A 20,467-nucleotide genomic window follows, 5' to 3' on the forward strand; every position below is an offset into this window, starting at 1 on the left:
TAGAAAGGGACAAGTTTGGTCTGGTCTTGCCTCTTAGATCTGGCAGTAGAAGATGCTCAGAAAACCACCCATAATGAGGTGTATAATATCTTCATGGCTTTAGGTAGAGAGATGATTTTTCTGAGAGGTCCAGATACCTCAGCAGAAGCCACACTGAGGGATCACGTGCAGGGAAGCTGGTGGAGCTGGCATTAGCTGTGTAAGGAACTGCTTCTAAATGAAGCCTTCAGAGGAGTTAATTGCCACCCCCACGTTAATGCTGGGAACCAGATGAGTTTTATTATGCATACAAGAGCACTTCATCAGAGAAGCTCTAAGGCAGACGAACCAGTTGCACAGAGCAAGTGTCAGCTCATTTATAATCCATTTGGAAATCCCTAAATGGATGCTCATGATAATCTGGGAGTGCTGTCCCATGGGGAGGATCAGTGTCTGCCCTCATCTGACACTTCTCAAGTACCTGCTGCCAGCCTGGTATCAGAGAGAAGTCCTGGGTAGACTGATTTCTGGTTGAATCTGACACAGCAGTGGTTTTATGATCATTCTGGCTGCGAGGATCTTTCTGTCCTCACTGCAGTTTGTGCAGATCTTTCCTGTGTGTTGGCAGTGCAGGCAGCAATTCAGAATCAATTCACATGACAATGGAAATAAGAGGTAGTGTTGCCAGCCAAGAAACCTAATAGAAACAGTACAGTTCTCTCAGAAACTGGCAAATCTTGTGTTTGTACAGGCTTTGAGGGCACATTGGCTTGGGCCTTTTGTTTCCACTTTTTTCTTTCTGTATGCAGAGTGGCTCAAATGCAGATGGTATCTGACTCTAGTAAACTAGTAAGAATTTAACAGTGCTGCTGGAAATCCATAGAGTGGAATTTCAATGAAAAAAATTGAGTCAGCAAGAATAATAGAGTTTTTAGTTGTATTCTTTCTGTGCTCTTTTTAAATGAAGGGAGAAAAAGACATAGGTAATCTGATCAATGCCTCTGCTCCCTTCAGTCACAGGCAAATCTGCAACAGGTGGAAAAGGAAAAAGAAAGGGAAACTTTTCCAGTTAACATAGAAAAACTCAGTTGTTACAGATTGGTAAGCAATTGTGTTGATAAAAGAAAATAAAAACCCGACTCTGCAGTGTCAGGGACAAAGGAGTAAGTGGCAAAGGACATATATTGGGACACCATGCATATGAATCTATAAATTATTTCAATGAACATGCAGGGGAATCCTCTGTGTCTTACCCAAACAGTTTCATTCTGGAGATGTAGTTTGAAACTACACTGGTGCACTAAAGCAGAAAAATTTACCCATAACCTAAACTTGCAGCCATCTCTCCCAGGCAGGTGTTTGCAGCAGGGGCTGTAGCTTGGAGGATGTGTAAGATTGCTCTCTAGTCTTGCTTTATGTTTCATCTGCATTCATAAGACACATGGACTCCAACTCCCCATTTATTCCTTTGGTGTCTGAAAGACAAATCTTGTTAAGGCTTTTTTTTTTTTCTCCTGTGAGCCTGTTGGTTGGTTTGGTTGTTTGGTTGTGGGTTTTTTTTTGGTTTTGGTTGTTTTCTCTCCCTGCCTGTACAATATTCTTGGGGATCTTGTCCTGTCTAATTTCAGATTTGCTGCTCAGATATCATGTGTGAGAACTCTGGCCATCCTCTAATAGGATTGTGAGCTCTTCTTTTGCTATGTCTTCCTATTCACAGATGAATAGCCTCAGCAAGCAAAAAAAGAGTGAGAAAGGGCAGATAACTCAGGTAACTGAAGTTCTTCCTTAGTTGATCTCTGCTAATTATCCTTGGCTTTTATCTTGCAGATCATCAAGCTTGAAAAAAATGGGAACGGGTACCACTACATTCTGGCAAATATGGTGAGTTTCCCTAACTGGTGGGGTTTTTTCCTATCTCACAGTTTTGTAAAGCACTGTATTTATAGTTACTGAGCTGTACACCCTTTTTGTCATCCACCTTTTAGGTAAAAAAAAGTACCAAACCTTTTTGCTGTGTTCCCCTTGTGGAGTTTTCACTCTTGAGCCAGCAAGATTATCTGCAGGGTATCTCCAAGTGTGCCGGGGATTCGTGGTGGTTTGACCTTGGCTGGATGACAGATGCAGACCAAAGTCATTTTATCATCCCCCCCTCCTCGGTGCTAAATGAAATCTGACTGTCATGGCTCTAGGGACAGAATTGAACACAAAGATTTCTTTAAGGAAAAGATTCTTCCTTTAATGCAGGGAGGTGCTGCCTGAGGACAGAGCAGCATTGGGCAGCGGCAGGACCATTGTCCTGGAGCAAGTGTCACAGGAGCATGGAAAATTTCTTTGCCCAGGCATATTAGGGGAGAGGTAAGGGATAGAAATGGAGGTTTTCCACAGCAGAGCTCCTACCCTCTCCTCCCCAGATGTGTCCATCCATCTAGGAGGATGCACAGCAGAGGATGGGCTGCTGTTGGCAGTCTGGGCTGAGGCTGCTCCCCCTAGCACACCTGTGTCCCTGTGGGGTGAGCCATGTGCAGGCTCTGGACCTGTTCTTTCATCACAGAGCTGCATCTGGGAGGCAGCACGTCAGCCCTGGGGTAATTAAACTTTAAACTACCAATTAGTCAAGCAGTTGCTGCCCTTCTCCTTCTCTCAGTCCCAAGATAACTCTGTAATTTACCAGGCAAAAATGGCCACATCATTACCCTGCAGTGCCCTGTACTGACCCTGCATCCTGTGCTGGCTGCCGACCGTGTAATTACAGAGATTAAAATGTTACCTTGTGCAGGGGGAGACATGCAAAACTACAGAGCAGCCAATAACTTGAGTTGCTAATTTAAAAAAAAAAAAAAAATTATTTGCCACAACCCAGGTCCTGGATGTTTATGAAAGACCCTTCATTAAAGTTAAGCAGGAAAGTGAGCTGGAGTCACTGGAGTGAGCATGTCTGTACACCCACATGAAAGGCTGAATGAGAATGTCACCTCTTTTCTCTGCACAGTTTCATAGGATAAATACATGAAAAGCACGAGGTGAGCTGAACACTCAGGCACAAGACATCTGAAGGACCCAGAGAAAATACACTTGTCCCATCTTTAATGTGTTTTCTCAGGCTTTGCACAAATGCTGAGAGGACAGAGCTGGAAGAGGTTGCGTACTCAGCCAACATGGGTTATAAATAATTAACTTGGAGCAAAAGGTTTTTCATTTCTCCAGCCTCTCTGCAGGGACATTCTGCCTCCCACTGCAGCTCAGTGGAGGGGGTTTTGGGTCCCACAGTCTCTGATAGGACCACCAGAATCCGCTGGTGTGCTTTCCAAGCAGCTTGGATTCTGGGGAGAAGGAGCAGAGAGAAAGGAATTCAAGCTTTACCTTGGCCTTTCCTGCTCTTTAAAACCTGGCATCACACAAAAACGTCAGAGAGGGGAATACTTAAGGAAAAATAAAAGAGTAGGGGACAGTCAGACAGACAGACAACATGGGAAAACTATCTTTAAAAAAATCCTGGCATCCCTCAAGGTTAAGAAGGTCCTTTCCAGAGCAGAAAAACGTGGGCAGGTTCAGACACCAGAAGCCAAATCAGTTTCTGTAATGTGCTGCACCCACGTAAGAGCTACTGGATGATGGTTTTAGCAAGGAGAATAGCAAAAAGGCCCTGAGGATCCCACATTTCTGAGATCACAGGGCAGCAAAGAAGGCAGCAAGCCTCCCTTGGTGGGGATGGCCAGGGATTTTATAAGAGATTGGCAGAAGGGGGCATCTGGCAGGGTGAAACCCTGGCGCGAATGCTCTGATCCAAGAGATCACAGTAAGTTTTACCCTCTTCTGAGGACATCTCGCTGGATTAGAGCCTTCAGAGGGTGTAGCGTGCTGCAATTTATTCCCACTGAGTCACACTCGTAGTGGTAGACCTTAAACACCCCCCATTTTCCCCTGCAGACGTGTCCCAGGATGACAGGGCGTGCGTTGCCCACGCACACACGCACGGACCCTCGTGCGCGCCCGCGTGCCTGGAGAGCTGCCCTGCTTTGAGGAACTGGCTCATTCTGGAGCACTGAGTCCTCAGAGGATAAATTAAGAGCTAAAACCTGGAAGTGTTGGGTTTCCAAATGAGGTTGGTTTTTTTTTTTCTTTCCCTGTGCTGGCTGAGGCAGTCCTGAGTTTAGGACTCTCACCCCATGTGAAGATCAGGTCAAGGGAATCCTCAGCTAGTTCGTAGCCACCAAGTTTCCTGCACTAGCTGGAGCAAGGGGAGGAATTTTCAACACCCGCCTTTTGCCTAACCTACTTGGGCATGGAAAAATGGGGACACAGTTATGGAAACAACACACTGGAAGCAAATATTGGGAAATGTTTCTGGATAACCCTACCTAAATTCCTTTTTTTAGCCATATGCTTGTTCAGAGCTATGTACAGGCAAAAATCAGAAGCAGTGCACCTCTGCCCAGCTGCAGCAGCTTCAAAATGGTGTTCCATCAGGAATGCAAAACGAGTTTGCAATGCACAGGCTGAAAAAGGTCTTTTAAAAGTCATCCATAGGCACATTTTGGAATGTAGGAATCCCTTTCTGGCCACAGACAATGCATGAGCAGAGTGACTGCCTTGCATTAACCTTGCTGTGTTTGCCCAGCAGTTGCTCTAGGTGAGCTGTAGTAAAGTGCTGAGCAGGATTTGACAGCAGCAAGTGAAAGCTGGTATTTCCTAGCAGGAACAGTTTTCTTTTTCAGTGAAATTGCTGTTGCCAAGGTGAGACAATAATATTTCGTGTTCACAAACAAAATGAAACCATTCTGCACCTTAGGCTGTGGGCAAACATCCTTCTCTGAAGCTGCTATGCTTTCTAAAGACACAGCTTGTCTTGTCTCCCCAGCCCTGCCCATCCCATGAAGGTCTGACTGCAGCACCCCTGCCAGGGGAAGGGTTTCTGTGAGCACCCCTGCCTCTCCTCGAGCCAAACTTGGCACTGTTCATGGCTTTTTCAAACTGATGAAATCATGGTCTTTAACCAGTACCCATCAGAGTTATCCCAGTTAGCTTTTACCAGAGCTAACCTGGATATTTGTCAGGTGCACTGGCACTGAGGGTTTGCAGTCATCTCTCTCTCTTTCTCTCTCTTCCCCTCTGGAACTCAAAGAGATTTGGCAACTTTTAAAAGTGTTTGTTTCTGTGAGTCTTATTTTTCTAAGCTTTGTTCTCAGCCTTTGAGATCATCAATTCCAGCAACCACAAAGAGGGGAAAAAATACAGTCAATAATATCAGAGGGAAAAGCTTAGAAACTTCTGGGATTCCTTTCTTTTGATGTTCAGGCTTTTTGCCCATAACCTTGGCTTTGTGTATCTGTTTGTCCTATGCCATGGATGTGAGCTGACTACTGTCAGCAGTCGGAGAGCATCAGCTCTCTTGGGCAGAGAAAAATCCTTGTCATTAAATAAGTGACATTCGTGTGACCTGTCTTTAAAGGAAAATTATGAAAGACAGCTGCCACATACAGTGTTTTAGCCTCTTTTTTTCTTTTCTGGTGCATTAGTCCAGGTAGTTCTCTTAGCAAATGCTTTTTTTTTTTTTTTTTAAGATGAATAGATAAGTGTACGAGATTGCTGATGGCAGGGGTCCTAACAGCAGTGTTGATCAGGGAAGATAAGCAGTTTTTGCTGTGCCATTCTACATCACCTGTGTCAGCACTGAGTTAGGCCATGGACAGTTTCCCTTTGCTGGCAGCTGTGATACTGGTGGAGGTTACCAGTGATGCCTTAAGGAACCTAGAAATAAAACACTCTTTTGAGAAAATACTGGTGTAGGTGGTAATATAAAGGTTGGTCTTTATTGCAGGCCTCCAGGGACAGATATGAAAAAATGTCCACAAAATGCCTACCACCTCACAGGGTGAATGAATACAGTGTTATAAGTTTAGCAAATTAGCATAACTGACAAAAATCACTGATTAGGAGCACAAGAGGTGATGCAATTTCCTTCAGTTCAACCATCTCTAAATCCTTCCCCCTCAGATGGAAACTAAACTTTGTTTATGAAAATGTGTCTTGAAGAGCTGTTTTTCAGCCTCACTTCCCAAAAAGAACCAAGATAGGATTGGGGCCTTGGGATGTGTTTTGTCTTTCTGCCTAAGGAAAAGGTAGGGGAAAGTACTGGGATACAAGAGGCCACAGAGCTACAAATACACACATAAAGAAAATAGGGAAAATAAAAAGAAAAAAAAGCAAAAATAATTGGGCACCATCATTTCCCATAGCACAGCAGCTTTGTCAGCAGGGTGACTCGTGCAGGAGTCATACAGGGTATGCTGGGTTTATCCTGTTCCCCCCTGGGTTGATTGGGCAGCTTTTATTTTTTGCACCTGAAGAACAGAAGGAACCACCAGGGCTGAGACTCAGCAATGTGAGACCAACACCGGGTGCAGAGAGTGAAGAGGAGCCCTCCCGAATTTGCCATCCCCAGGCACAGAGCAGCTCCCCTAAAGCAGGGCAGGACACCCACACCTGCAGCACGTGCTGTGGCAGTGTGGGGAGGGTCTGTGGTGCCCAAGCAGGGTCTGTAGTTGCCCAGCACAGTGACACCTGTGGCACTGCCACAGCACAGTGTGACCTGTGCCGCTGGCCATCTGTCCATGGCTTCATTCCTTGCTTGCCTGGAGCTATAATGTTGTAGTTCTGTCTCCCATCAGCTTGAAAGCTGCTGTGTTTTTCTGAGTCCCCCTCATCTGTCAGTGCTGTCTCTGCCCCCTGAAGTGCTGCTGACTGGTGGCACAAACAAGGTCAGCAAGGCTCAGGTGTGCATCACTCAGTGATTTGAAATTCTGCTTTGTTGAGTTTCTAGAGGGATTTTTTTTTTTCCTTCTCATCCTGGCAAGATCTCAAGATGCCTGGTCTTGCAAAGATTATATTCTTCTGCTGGAAAAAGGTGTCCTAAGTTACTTTTAGGGTTCTAAAATTCTGCCTATTTGACCTTTCTTCTTCCTGAGAAGTTGGTGCAAGCAGGCTCATGGGACAAATTCATTTTCTGTACAGAGAAAAACAATACAATATATCAGTGAAAATTCTGCATTTCACTTCCAAACAGCCTTTCTGTCCTGACTCAAAAATTATCAAGCAGAAGAACCTCATATAATATTATCTCATCTGAATTACTGATAGTAAAAGACACAGCAGTGCCCTGAATTTAATTTTGCCTGAACTTGAGCATCTCATGTATAAGAAAATTATCTGGTTTGGTACAAAAATTGTCCACACAGAATATGAACAGCAACCTTGGGAGGATTTTTGCGGTGGTTAATGAGGGCTCAAAAACATGAGTGACTTACTGTGGCTTAAAAAAATCAGAGCATCAGGTGAGTAACTGACAGGTTATATTACAGCTACTGGAAGGGAAAATGTGTTTGCTTAAATTTCAGTAAAATGGTGTTAAACCAACAGGTTTCCTCAGCCATTTGCAGTCTCCTAATCCATTACCCCAGCTCAACTGGCAAGTGGTGATGTGTAAATCCATAGTATCTGCCTCATGGTGACTTCATTTGCACTCTTTTCTAGTCATAACATGCTTAGCTTCAGCTTCCTCGACCAGATTTATGCTTCTGTTTGCTAGAAAATATATTCCATTACTGATGGTTTTGGTCCTTGTAAACTGTGATCAGGTCCCTTAATCATATCTTTGATTGAATTCATGGCATCTGCCACTGCACGGACATTTCCCAAACCTTTAAATCAGTTATGCCCTGAAAGCTCTCTAATGCACAAACATCCAGCTAGAACATCCCTTCCCCTGCCTGGACTGAGCCTTCTGACAAGATGTGTATGGTCATTTATATCCAGAATGTGCTGCAGCTGCAGGATTGGGCAAATAACATCACAAAGAAAATCTGCAGAGCTGCACCAAGGAAAAGTTGCTGTTCATCTCCCACCCTTTGTGCTTAAAGTCTGGATTCTCACCTCGCTTGGTTTGTGTTGTATCTATAGAGAGGACAAAACACTCTCATCAAGCTGCAGGGTTGGGAAGCTGTCTGACAGTGCCCCCTTCTCCTGTCTTTCTTCTCCCTTTCTTCACTTACTTCTAAGCCACAGTGAGGACTCACATGTTTTGCTGTCCAATGGGACTCGACACATTAATAACTGCAGAGGAGAAGTGTGTCTCTCCCATTGGAAGGCACACTGGAATGAGACTGGAGCAGATGAGCTCTTCTCTGCCATACCCTCCTTAGTAATACAAAGTGATGGAAGTGAGGAATGATGCTTCACTGGAGAAGTTAAGCTGGAAGATAATTTGGTGTATTAGAGATACTCTGTCTGGAAACACTCCATTTCTTGCTCCTTGCTTTAAGTCACCGGTGTACCTTGGTATGACAGGAACCACTTTGTATTCACTCACCTGATCTGCAGCCATTTAAAAGCAAAAGTTTTGCTTGCAAACTTTCTTATAATCATAAAATCTGCAATGAGGAAGTAGTTTGGCATTGCAAGTTATACATTTCCACAGAGCTGGGCCAGTTTCCCAAGGCTGCCACAGGTTTCTGTGGCACCCACCTAAGCTCAAGGGTGAATTGCTTAAATGCTTTTTGCTTGAAAAGGAATATTTCAGTGTGCAACCTATTAAAGAAAAGAAAAAGCAGACTCTAGTCTCTTCATCCCAGACAGAAAGGGACTTTAAAAACCTAATATTCTTCCCTGGGATGAGGGAGTTCTATTAGCTTCAGCCAACAAGCCTTCTCCAGGCAATTCAAGAGAAAGAGGTGGCTTCCACTGTCCTTATTCAAAGCTGAGTTTGCCAGTCTCAGGGGGAGACCTGGGGAGCTCAGAAGATGCAGCAGGAGGAGAGAAAAGAGCGCTGTTCTCCAAGAACATGTCTATCTTCAAGGAGACTCTCTAATGGCCTTTATCCCAGGAGAAGAGGAGGCCTGGAGCACAGGCAGGGAGGTTTTCAGCTGGGCTGCAGGGTGCTTTTTGAGCTGCTGAGCTGCAGCCTGCCCAGAGATCACCCCTGCTTCTGCAGCTTCAAAGGCATCACAGGAGGCACCTACAGGGAAAAGGCCAGCAGTTAATGTGAACTCAGTGAAATAAAAGAGAATCTGGAGGTGTGGGTGCATTCCCATGGGCTGGGAAGGTGTCCCACAAGCAGCTGTGCCACCAAGGGTCACCAGTGTGCAGTGAGGAGGCAGAGGCTTAGGACAGTGAGGCAGTGAAATATGAGGGTGAAAGGAGAGATGCAGGGAAGTCAGTGGAGTTCCAGGTTTGAGGAGGGTCATGCACAAAGGGATGAGGTTTTCCCTACACTGAGACCTGCCTGCACTGCCCACTCCCTGTTCTGGCTCCTCATAGTGTCCAGGGTATAAATTGGGAGCTGGTTCTTTTCTGGGAGGACTTTCTTTTCAAGGCAGATCCTTTGTGGACCACTTAATCAAGATGGATTCATGAGGCCCATTTCAAGTCATCAGTCATCCTGCATTTATGCATTTCCTTCGATGATTGAGCCCACGAGCAGTGGAGAGGAATATAAATGTGTGACTTGCTGACACCTCTCCCAGGACCAAGGCAGCGAGTGGGACAGTAAAACAACCTGTGGCTGAAAACTGCTTTCACTTTAAGAACAGCATAAGGAACAGATGCATCAAAGAAAGCACAGTGAAGATAAACCCCTTCCCAGTACTTTTTCTATTTGAAGCCACAAAGGTCTGTAATAGCTGCCCATATTATTTCCTCACAGCAGCCCCCTGCACATAATTGCTCTGTGAGGTTCATTAATGCAGAGAGGAGCCCGTGGTACGGGCTAAAGAGCAAGTTCCCTCCTTTGAACCCAGCCTGCTGCTGCTGGAACAGTGTGGTGCAGATGCTGTGAGTCAGAGCAGGCTGGAGGAGGGAGCTGTCTCAGCCCATCAGCGGGAAGGGACCAGATTTTTGTGGTTTACTGCCAGCCTGCTCACTCTGTGAAGTTTGGAGAGAGCCAGGCGTTTTCCAGGCATGTGCAAGGCAGGAAGCCACATTCTCTGGTTTGCTGAGGTGGCTTGTGGAGTGAATTTCAGTCCAAGGGACAGCTGATCCTGCTGTAGGGTGGCTGATGGGATGGTTTGATAGTCCCCAGGGATAGCTGTGCCTGCAGGAGCGTTGTCTCCCTGGAGCACCCACAGCCTGGGCACTGGCCCTGTGCTCTGTGCTGCCTCTGGGTGTCTCTGTGCCTGCTCCTCCAGGGGACTGGAGTGTGAGTTCCCATATTCCTCCTCTTCGTCCCTGGGGGATTTCAGTGCTGTGTAAGGAGGTGAGGCCTCATATCTGCATGTCCAGCAGACACATCCCAAATGCTTCAGGTGTCAGGAACTTGAAGCAAGCCACGCACAACCAGACTCCAGGGGCTCAGCTCATTTCCCTGAACTGTGCTCCAGACATGGCTGCAAAGTGGTTTTTTTCCAGTATTCCCTGGCAAATTTTAGAAACAATTTCAAAACCATTTGATCACTCCATAGGACCACATGAAGTGCATTCTTCCAGCTCTGCTTGCTGTGCTTGGTTGGATGACAGAGAGAAGCATTTCTGGGCTAGTTCTATCCCAAATTGGTTGATGCTAAACATATTAATGCAAAAGCACAGCTGCTGGCCCTCAGTCATGGGTTACATTCTTCCCTTAGCCAAGTTTTAAGAATTTATTTTCTGTTTCCCAAATACGGCCAACTGAAAAATAAATAAAAGCTCTTTCTTTTTTTTTTTCAATATGTGTCTATAGTTAGTACAAAGTGACAGATGATTGATGATTTCTTTAGTTGCAAATATTGTAATTCTCCTGTTCTCCTGTTTGCTACAAGCACTGACTGATATTCCAGAAGGAGAGATAAGCATATTGAATTCCTGCTGCCACTTTGTCAATAGAAGCATTTTCAAAACCCAGTCTGCATAACTTTTGATGCCTTTTTGTTTATAAGTTTGCTAGCAAGAATTCACCTGCTCTGGGAATTATTTTCTGAAGTATTTGACCTCTGGATTTCTCTGTTCATTGGCTCTCATGTTCTCCAGACCTTCTCTGAGCAGATTTCAGTGTGGTGATTAAAATTCCTTTGTAATTAGGAGCATTCCTATAATGCCCTTGTGCTGGGGCATGTGAAGGAGGGATAACAGGAGAAAACAATCATTTCAGTTGTTGATAGCAGCCAAAATGCAAAGATGTCTTCAAGGTTAATGATGTCCTCCATGGTCCCAACTGCCTTAAATAATTGCAAAATCTTCAGAGGTCTCCACACTTTTTAAAGAACCTGAATGATGTCAGTGGGGAAAAATTAGTACAATCTTCAGGAAGAAGTAATTCCTATCATCTATTCAGATTATTTTAAGATTTTATACAAGATGAATCCCACTGAACATTGTTGAATATTTGCTTCAGTTTCAGAATTGTTTTGTTTAGACAAAATAGTGGAATACAGTGCTTTCAACCACTGCTGTCTCATCACTGCTGTCCTAACTTTTTTCCCCCTACTTTTCCTATTTAAATCTGCATTCTGAGGGCGCTAATCACACCAGTTATCTTATTCATACTCTGCAGTGAACTTAGATTTTTTCTTTATGCCTTTGTAGGTCTCCCAAAGAGAAGCTGGTTGCACAAACTTCATGTTGCTCTGTGATAGTTTCTTTTGACAGATCTTTTCCCCCTGAGTACCTCCCAGGAGCAAAATGTCAGTGTAATTTGGTTCTAGCCATGAATAACCAGTTGGCAACCTGTGAGGTCCCTCTTACTGAACCTTAGGAGATCTACGTGTCAAAACCCACTTGGTCTGAAATGCATTAAGACGTCAGGGACAATTATCCTGCTGCATTTCCTATTCATTAATCACAGCTCTGGCTTTCTGAAACCCCTACGCCAGCAATTACAAACAAGATTGATGTGGGTTTAACCAGCATTCTGAGGAGTATGTACACACAAAATACCCTTTTTTTCTGTTAACCTAAATCACTGTACTTTGAAGCAAAACAAGCCATCTATTTAGAGCATCTGTACACCATTATCCAATCCTCAGCCTTGTAAGTGGATGCCAAATTGCCTACAAAATACTGAAAGGAAATGTGTGAAAGTCTTTAAAGTCATTTTTGAGTCACTTATGACTCCCTCAGTCTGACACTTATGTGAGAGGGCAATTTAGTCCTTTCCTGGCAAGGTCTAGTCCCAAAACAGTTTCCATCTAATGGCTCGATCCTGACTTTGGAAGTTGATCAGCTAATTAGCTACCTCAGTCTATGAACAAAGAGCATCATTTTGGGAACCTGATCGGTGTTTTCCTGGAAATGATGTAACTTGGCTTTTTTTAGCTCACACCATCATGGTGCGTGTAAGAGCAAGCAAGGGAGAGAAAAGCAGGGGCAGCCTGAGGAGGAGCCTGCAGAGAGCACTCAGCAGCAGGGCAGGGGGAAGGCAGAGCTCAAACCACATCTTCAGCTGCTCCAGTGATGGCATTGTGACAGCCCTCCCATTCATCTCCCCTCATGCATTAAGGCTGTTGATGGTGCCAGTGCAAATAATTGAGCACACCTCTTGTGCTTGTGCTCCTAAAGAAAAAAGCACCAGACCTCAGCCTGTCCCACACACAGTGGGAAGGCACAGGCCCTGTCCAAGCACCTCTGCAAGGAACCACAGCAAACAGTTGTGCACAGCAGCAGGACTGCAGAGTTGGCATCAAAGCTGGGACACCAAGAAATCACCCCTGCTTCTGTATTGCAGTGTGTCTCTAATTAATTTTTCACCTCTGGCTCAAGGGGGTGACTGATTCTGCAGTGCCCCCCCAATCAATACATACATGTTTGCACATGTTCATCACATGCAGAGTGCCAGAAGTGCACAAGAACAATAAGGAAATGAAAGACATGTATTTCATTAGTAATCTGAAGTCTAGAAAAGCATCCTTTTCTCCCAAATGAGCAAATTCTATAAACTGGCTTTTCTAATAGTACAACTCCTTTAAGAAACTCACCAACCAGTTCCTTCCTGATCTGCTGAAAGTTCATTGTTCAGAATTTGTTTTCCCCTGTGGACTGTGACTTGAAAAGAAATAGGCTATCCAGTGGTGACTGAGTCCATGAAAGTTAGAGATAGGTGAACACTTCTGTATAAAATTTAGAGGTGGTTGACAAATACTTTTAAAATACATTTTACAAATGTTGTTCATTTCATGCAGCATTATTCAGGATACATTTTTCCATTACTCTGCTAGCTTTCTTGCAAGTGAGCTGTTGTTAATATGATTATTTGTCTCCCTGGGTGGTAACTGCAGGATACGGCCAGCTCAGAACCTGTGAAAAAAGCAAGTTCACACCATGGCTGGGGAACTGGTGTTTCTTCTGAGTTGGACATTTCCTCCCAGAGGGAAGATTATTTTTTTTTTGAGCTGTCTGCCATATTCATACAAAGGCAGGATTCCTCTTTCCCATCTAGATATGTCTTCCTCTGATAAGCTTCTCCTGTTTCTCTTCTGCACCAGGGATTCATGGATATTGACCTGACCAAATTCAGGGAGAGTGGAGCCAATGTCACTGGCTTCCAGTTGGTGAATTACACAGATACTGTTCCTGCCAGGATCATGCAACAGTGGAGAAATAATGATGCCAGAGAGCATCCACGTGTGGACTGGAAGAGGCCAAAGGCAAGTGGTATAAAAAAACACATTTCATTTGGTTCCATCTGGCTCAGTTTAAGTTATGCTCACCTCTTTGTGATCACACATGGCTCTTTATTTTCACTTGAGAAACTCTCAATATAATTAACAACATTATCTGTTCCATTTGCCTTAACATTGTCTGACTTTTACTAGGCTGCAGTTACTGCCTCCTTAGAAATAAACAGTTTAATGTATTCACTTGGTCTCCCAGTTTTTACCCCCTCAAAGCTAAAAATTAAATATCTCGTAATGTTCAGTATATAAAAAACAAAAAGCTTCATTAAGTCCTTAACCTTTGACTTGTTTACAAGACATCCAGTGATAATAAAGTCTTTCCAGATGTTCTTTTTGAGCATTTCAAATCAGTGTGTACAACAGAGGGAAAAAGTATTTTAATTCCTGGCACAGAAGGCCCTGAAGCTGTTGAGGAATGAGGGGAGGGAGAGGGGTTTTTTTCTGTTTAATATTTTAAAATGAATACATTCGTCACAAACATTCTGCAGCAGAAATGTTAACTTTGGAATTAGCTTAAGAAAGTTGAAAACAGCTAAATCAACACTAATGGTCCTTGCCAAGAGTTTTACACTGCTTTCTGTACAAGTTTCTCCTTGAATAAACTCATGTTTTGCAGAATTTTTGCCAATTGAGATGGACTTTTCTGGTCTCCATCTGTGACCAGAAAAAGTCCCTTGTTTCTTGATTTCACGTAGCTCACATTTACACAGTATAATGTGCTCCTCGAAAGTTCAGGTCAATGCTTCTAATTAAACACAAATGCTTGGGTAACAGGTAAATGACTTTTAGGGCTGAGTCTGCTTCAGGGAGTGAAATCAGGGGCTTCTCCTTCACTTCCCAGCTGTGAAAGTCAAAATCAAGTTTTAGGAGTCAACAGGGCTGTGGAGATTGCAGGGAGCGAGAGGCTGTTGAACTTCAGAGACAGGAGGTGAGGACAGAGTGTTGCCTTTTTCTTAACCTTGGAAATGAAACTCGAGATAGTTTTAATAAGGAGGTAATATAAGAGTATATTTTTATTTGAAGGCTTTCAGGGGTAGTTATGGAAAGATGTCCAGAAAAGCCTATCCTCACAGGGAAAAGTACATTAGGTTTTAGGAAATTAAGATAATTTATAGAAAGCATCAATTAGCAGAAAAAGTGGTGATGTAGTTTCTTCTTAGGTCAAGTTTCTTTATTGGAGTCCTTCCCTCGGCACTAGCTGTGCTCTGTCCGTGAAATGGATCTCAAAGAGTTGTTCTCAACCTTGGCTCCCAGGAAGAACCAAGATGGCCTAGGGGCTTTGGACTTCCCAGGGCTTGGAGCTCTGGAATTTCTTTTAGTTTCTTGCCTAGGAAAAGGCTATGGAAAATTATTAGGAAAACTAGCCACTAGTATTAACAGGCTACAGAGCTACAAATACATACGCAAAGAATACAGGGAGCATATAAAAGATTAAAAAAAAAAAAAGCTAAAAACCAAACGGCATCAGAGCAAGTCAGCTGAAAAGTCACCCCGAGTCACGTTTCTGTTCCCAGTACACGTCGGCGCTGACGTACGACGGGGTGCGGGTGATGGCCGAGGCCTTCCAGAACCTGCGGCGGCAGCGCATCGACATCTCCCGCCGCGGCAACGCCGGCGACTGCCTGGCCAACCCCGCCGTGCCCTGGGGACAGGGCATCGACATCCAGAGAGCCCTGCAGCAGGTGGGCAGCCGGGCTGGGCTGGGCGTGCTGGGGACACAGCCTGAGCCTGGGGGAGGATGGGTGGGCAGCAGCAGAAGCACCGGAACTGTTGGCTGGAAAGGCTGACCTGGAGCAGAGACTGGACAGAGTAAAAGGGATCAAACTGGTATTTATTGAAAGGATCCACCTTGGGCAGAGCAAGAGCCTGGCCAGGGCTGCACCCCAATCAAATCCGAGATGGATCCTGGTCACGAGTTTTTACACTTTTATAAGTTTTGGTTCATCTACATACTGGGGTCAATTATCCAACCTCAGCCCCAGGCTATGAAGTCTCAGCCCCTGCCTTGCCCCCTTCCCCTCGCTGTTGTTTCTGCTTTTTGGGTACCAGTTGTCCCTGATTCTCCAGCTAGGAAGGAATTTTTTTGTCTGACTACCCTGTGAAGAGAACTTACTAACACCTAACATGAAGCTTCAGAGTTACACACTAAGCAGCAGAGATTCTGAAAAATATAAAAGCTAAAACCCAAGGCATCAAGATGAGCCACTCAAGATGAGCAGTGCATCCAGCAAATTGCTACTGCTGCTACCATCCGATGTGTCCACGCCTGTTCTAACTTCTTTTGTTGCTATAAAGCCAAAATACTATCCCATAAAGTCAAGGGTCCCTGTCTTTATGTTGCCCTCCCGAAGACACTGCTCAGACCATATTTTTTTGCAATTATTTGATTCTCCATGAACTCAGCTTCAGTTCCAGCCTGCTAATGAATGCATGTGAATTTTGCCTTATGTGTTGGCTGTCACCAAAATGTTCTCAAAGTGCAGATTATAGCTTGTTTCATACTGTGAGGACTCATAAAAGTCTAAAGAGCAGCCATTTAGGTAGTTTATATCTCAAATCTCATAGTCTTGCTTTTTTCCTCCTGCATAAAACTTAGATTTTTGAATAAACAAAAATACAATGTGAAACTTACAGCAAGAGAGAGAAAATAATTCACTCTTATCAGAGACTTACCAAGGTAGAATATTTTAAAATTCCATTAAATTTCAAGGCTGACATTTACTTCTAGCACTTTTCTTTCTTTTTCTGACAGAAATAGATGGATTCCTTGCAAATACTGCTAGTTCAGTGTTATCCAAATATAGCTTATCCCATCTTCTTTCTCTAACTGTGAAGAAGGCAAGAAAAAATAACATTTATTTGGCTAATTTGTATCATATGTAAAGTTCCTCAAGTATTTTGATTTGGTTTTGGCTTACTGGTAAACAACAATTCCTTTAAGACGAAATCTTGAGTCTGATTTGATTTTATTGCTTGGATTCAATTTGTTCCCAGGCCTGTCACTGACTTTCTGCATGACCTTGGGCAAATCACTGTCACAGCTTCTCCTAGCCTTTATAATAAAATCAGCCTCCCTGATGCATTAGGGAGCTAGGTTACCTAATAAACATGAAATACTTGGAAGTCTTCTGATGAGCAATAGCTGCTCCAGCATTTTTCTTTATTGAATTTATGAGAATAAGATATAAAAATTAGACAGCTAGAAAATACAATTTTGTGTGTGTTGGAAAATATTCTCTGAAGTTTCCTTATATCTTCATTAAAACAATTTCAAGAACCTTAATTTTTCAACTGGAGTGACTTTGGGTGAAGAACACGAAGATCCGTTTGCAAAAGTTACTTTTTTATAGATGAAAAACTATAATTTTAAAAAGGCTTGATGAGTTCAGTTGTGATGCCCAAAGTAAAAGACTGAAACAGGCAGGGCAAGAAGCCTCCAGTAAAAAGTTGAACTATGAATTTGATAATCTTCCAGTATTTAGTAATGTAGCAAGAAAGAGGCAGATGGAAATAGGATAACTTATGACAAGATTGAAGGTTTGAGTTATCCTTTCTGTAAAGATTCACAGTTAAGGCAATTCTTACAGCTGTTCACAGTGTGTTTTCTCTTCACCTCCCATTTGTTAATGCCTGAAACTTTATAAGCTTTTTAAAAGCAAAAGGTTTCTCTACTTGCTTCTGCTCAAACATCTGGAATAAGCTCCCAAATTGCCTTACTCCTGTTTAGTGTAGGAAGGAACCACAGAGTCATAAAATCATTTAGGTGGGAAGATCTAAGATCATGGAGTTCAAGCATTATCCCAGCATTTCCAAGTTCACTGAACCACTAAACCAAGTCCCCAGCACTGCCACATCCACATACCTTTTAAATCCCTCCAGAAATGGTGACTCCACCACTTACCTCCCTGGACAGCCCATTCCAATACTTGACAACCCTTTTGGAGAAAAAGTTTTTCCCAATATCCAAACTAAACCTCCCTGACACATCTTGAGGCCATTTCCTCTTGTCCTGTTGGCTGGGGGAATAGACTAACCCCTCACCTCACTACAATGTCCTAACAAGGATTCATGGATGGCAGGAGCAAATATAAAAAGAAATATCAAGCATTCTTTATTCTTTTAAAAAGAGGAATCTGGCATGTTTCAGGAGGATGAATGTTTTTATCAAAGATAATTACCTTTTTTTTTTTTTGCAAGAAAAGGCCCAAAAAATACTGCTTTAAACCACCACACTAAGGTTTAAATTATAATTTCAAAAGGTTATGGTAATTTTAAACAAATTCTTTTTTATATCACTATGTGGCCAGCACATCTAATAAGCAGAAAGCTAGTCCCTAACTGCTGACTAACCCTGTAAAACAGGAGGCTACAACAGCATCCTTCTGCTCCAGATGTCCCAGCAAAGAGCCACATGCCCATCCATGTCTTACACACAAATGTGCTTAAATGCCCCATGTCTCCAGTTGATTTGACTGGTGCTTAACACTGTTGAAGTCAGCCTCACTATATTTTGCAATGCATTTTTGCATTTTGCACTGCATTTTTGTATTTTGCATTTACTGTCAGAGGATGGTGAATGACAGAAAAGTTGTGCTGCATCCTGCAGCATGGATAGCAGAGATCCCTTTTGCTGTTTCAGTGCCACATGGATATCACAGGATTAAGATTTCATCCACTCAGATAGAAGAGATTGATGCTGTAAACCTGCCTTTTAGTGCATACAAAGCTACAAAGCACAAGCACCTGTGACCTGAGCTTCAGAATTGGTCAGAACCTGAACAGACAACCCAAGGAGATGTGAAAAAAAGCAGGCTTGGGAGTGCTTAAGACAATGGTGCTTTTTCAGCACATCTATTTTTTATGGGCATGTTGTGTCTCGTGAAGAGGGAAAAGCATGTTTATCCAAATGTCACCAGGAATATCTCTTGGTTTGAAAGAGCTTCAGAAAATGCTGGCAGATGTTCCTTTTCATGACAGACCTTTGTTATAACAGCTGGAAAACAAACATGGTTTAAGCAGATTAAAAACAGATTTCCTCTGTAATGATGCAGCCTCGTTTCTTCACCACGGGTCTTTATTATGAGGATCTCAGGGTATTAAAAAAGGCTGCTAAGTACCTGTCCCCATTGTGCATGTGGGAAGTCTTCAGTTGCAGGGAAAAAAGGTTTGTCCACAGCAAGTGGAAAAGCAGACAATGAGCACTTCTCTGGGTGGTCTCCATAGAAACCCAAATCTGCACTCTTCTTCCCATGTTCCTGGTCCCCACTGCCTGGACCCCACACAGTGGGAGTCAGGACCCCTTCTCCATTCCAGGCTGGGCAGTTCTGCAGCAAAGGGAAGTTCAGGATGTGGGATGAGATGTGAGCATCACTTCAGCTCGACAGCATTATCAGCAGAGATTTGTGGTTCAAAGCTTTCTATGCAAATGTCAATACTAAATTATTGGATTTTATTAATCTGGTGCAAAGGTAATTAAATTTGCTTGATAACTTATAGATTCCTCTCTATAAAAAGATGATGGCTGGGAGCTGTGGCCATGGTTTTGTATTTCCTTCTGATTTACAGCTCCTGATTTGAGATGACAAATCTTTACCAAATCCTGACTCCAGGTCAGATTTAGAAAATACAAAACCCCAAACTTAAGGAGTTCAGAGCTGATTTAGCTCACTGTCACATCCCAAGAGGTGATGGGCTCACATTGGTGATCTAGCTCTTAGGCTGTGCTATGCTTTAAACCACTGAGTTTTAAGAGAAAGAGTTTTTAAATGAAAGAGTTTGTTAAGAGGATGGCTGTGCCCATGGCCAGGCATGCTGTAGGGAGTGAGCCTTAGTGAAATCCCAGTTTCAGGCTGATGAGCTGTCTCCCCTGCATGGAACTGACAGTAGTGCCTGCACTCAGCACCCTTCTTCCCCTCCCCTCTGACTGCTGCTGAATCACCACTGCATGAGAAGCTGACCAAATTGCTGTCTTCATTGATATTTGTGTATTTAAGGTCCGTTTTGAAGGATTGTCAGGCAACGTTCAGTTTAACGAGAAAGGACGCAGGACCAACTACACCCTCCATGTGATTGAGATGAAACACGATGGGATCAGAAAGGTAAAGCAGAGAGTGACCCCACATCCTGTGTCACATTCCAGCCCACGTTTGAGTGGCAGTGTGATTGGGTCTCAACAGGCATTCCTGCTCCTCAGAGTTTGTTTGTGGAGTCACAACAAGGGCATTCCCAGCTCTAGGCATGAGCAAAGCCAGGCACTAGGGAGGACTCATGGTATACTGATAAAAAAATGCAACATTTGGAAGGTATTATCAAGAGCAACAAGGGAAACTCAGGTGTGGCAAAAACTTTCCAGGATGCTAAAACTTGATCAGCTCAGCTTTGCTACTGGCATGGTGCATTGGTGCAGGCCTAGCTATGGCCTTGCCCTTCTACTTTTCCAAGGATAAACAAAGGCAGAGCCAGGGAGAAGCTGTTTGCCCCAACCATTGTAAGTGAACCCTTTATGTTGACCTAATTCTGCTCTCCTTGAAGCGACAAAAGCTTTACCACTAACCACGTCCCAATAGCTACACAGACCTCTGTGCTCTTCTGAAGTCTCGATCCCTTTCTCTATCCCAGGCTCTTTGAAAAATCTGGCCTTGTTCAGAGATGCCAAGCCCTTGAAACACTAATCCTTTTGAAAATCTGACTCTAGGTGCTTATGCCCCACTTTAGATACCACGTATTTGAAGAACAGAGAATAACTCAGTTATTCCTTGATAAAGGAGAGCTACTACGTATTTTGGAAAGGAGCATTCTCTGCATCTCCTCAGTCCCCTGAAAAATGAGAACTTGAAACAAATAAAAATGTA

General features: G+C 43.6%; 1 protein-coding gene across 6 annotated transcripts in view; it reads left to right on the forward strand.

The window, feature by feature from the left end:
- Window positions 1–20,467, forward strand: part of GRIA1 (glutamate ionotropic receptor AMPA type subunit 1) — a 116,637-nt gene that overhangs the window by 59,714 nt on the left and 36,456 nt on the right. For 3 of the 6 annotated variants that reach the window (XM_062502286.1, XM_062502285.1, XM_062502288.1), the window contains 4 exons: window positions 1,807–1,860; window positions 13,425–13,586; window positions 15,131–15,298; window positions 19,610–19,714. In XM_062502286.1, the coding sequence (XP_062358270.1) occupies window positions 1,807–1,860; window positions 13,425–13,586; window positions 15,131–15,298; window positions 19,610–19,714 (489 nt within the window). Of the gene's footprint in view, window positions 1–1,806; window positions 1,861–13,424; window positions 13,587–15,112; window positions 15,299–19,609; window positions 19,715–20,467 lie in introns of all 6 variants that reach the window. The other 3 variants (XM_062502289.1, XM_062502290.1, XM_062502287.1) reach the window with 2 other exon arrangements.

The sequence above is a fragment of the Cinclus cinclus genome, chromosome 14 (assembly GCF_963662255.1).
Source record: "Cinclus cinclus chromosome 14, bCinCin1.1, whole genome shotgun sequence".
Classification (NCBI taxonomy): Eukaryota; Metazoa; Chordata; class Aves; order Passeriformes; family Cinclidae; genus Cinclus; species Cinclus cinclus.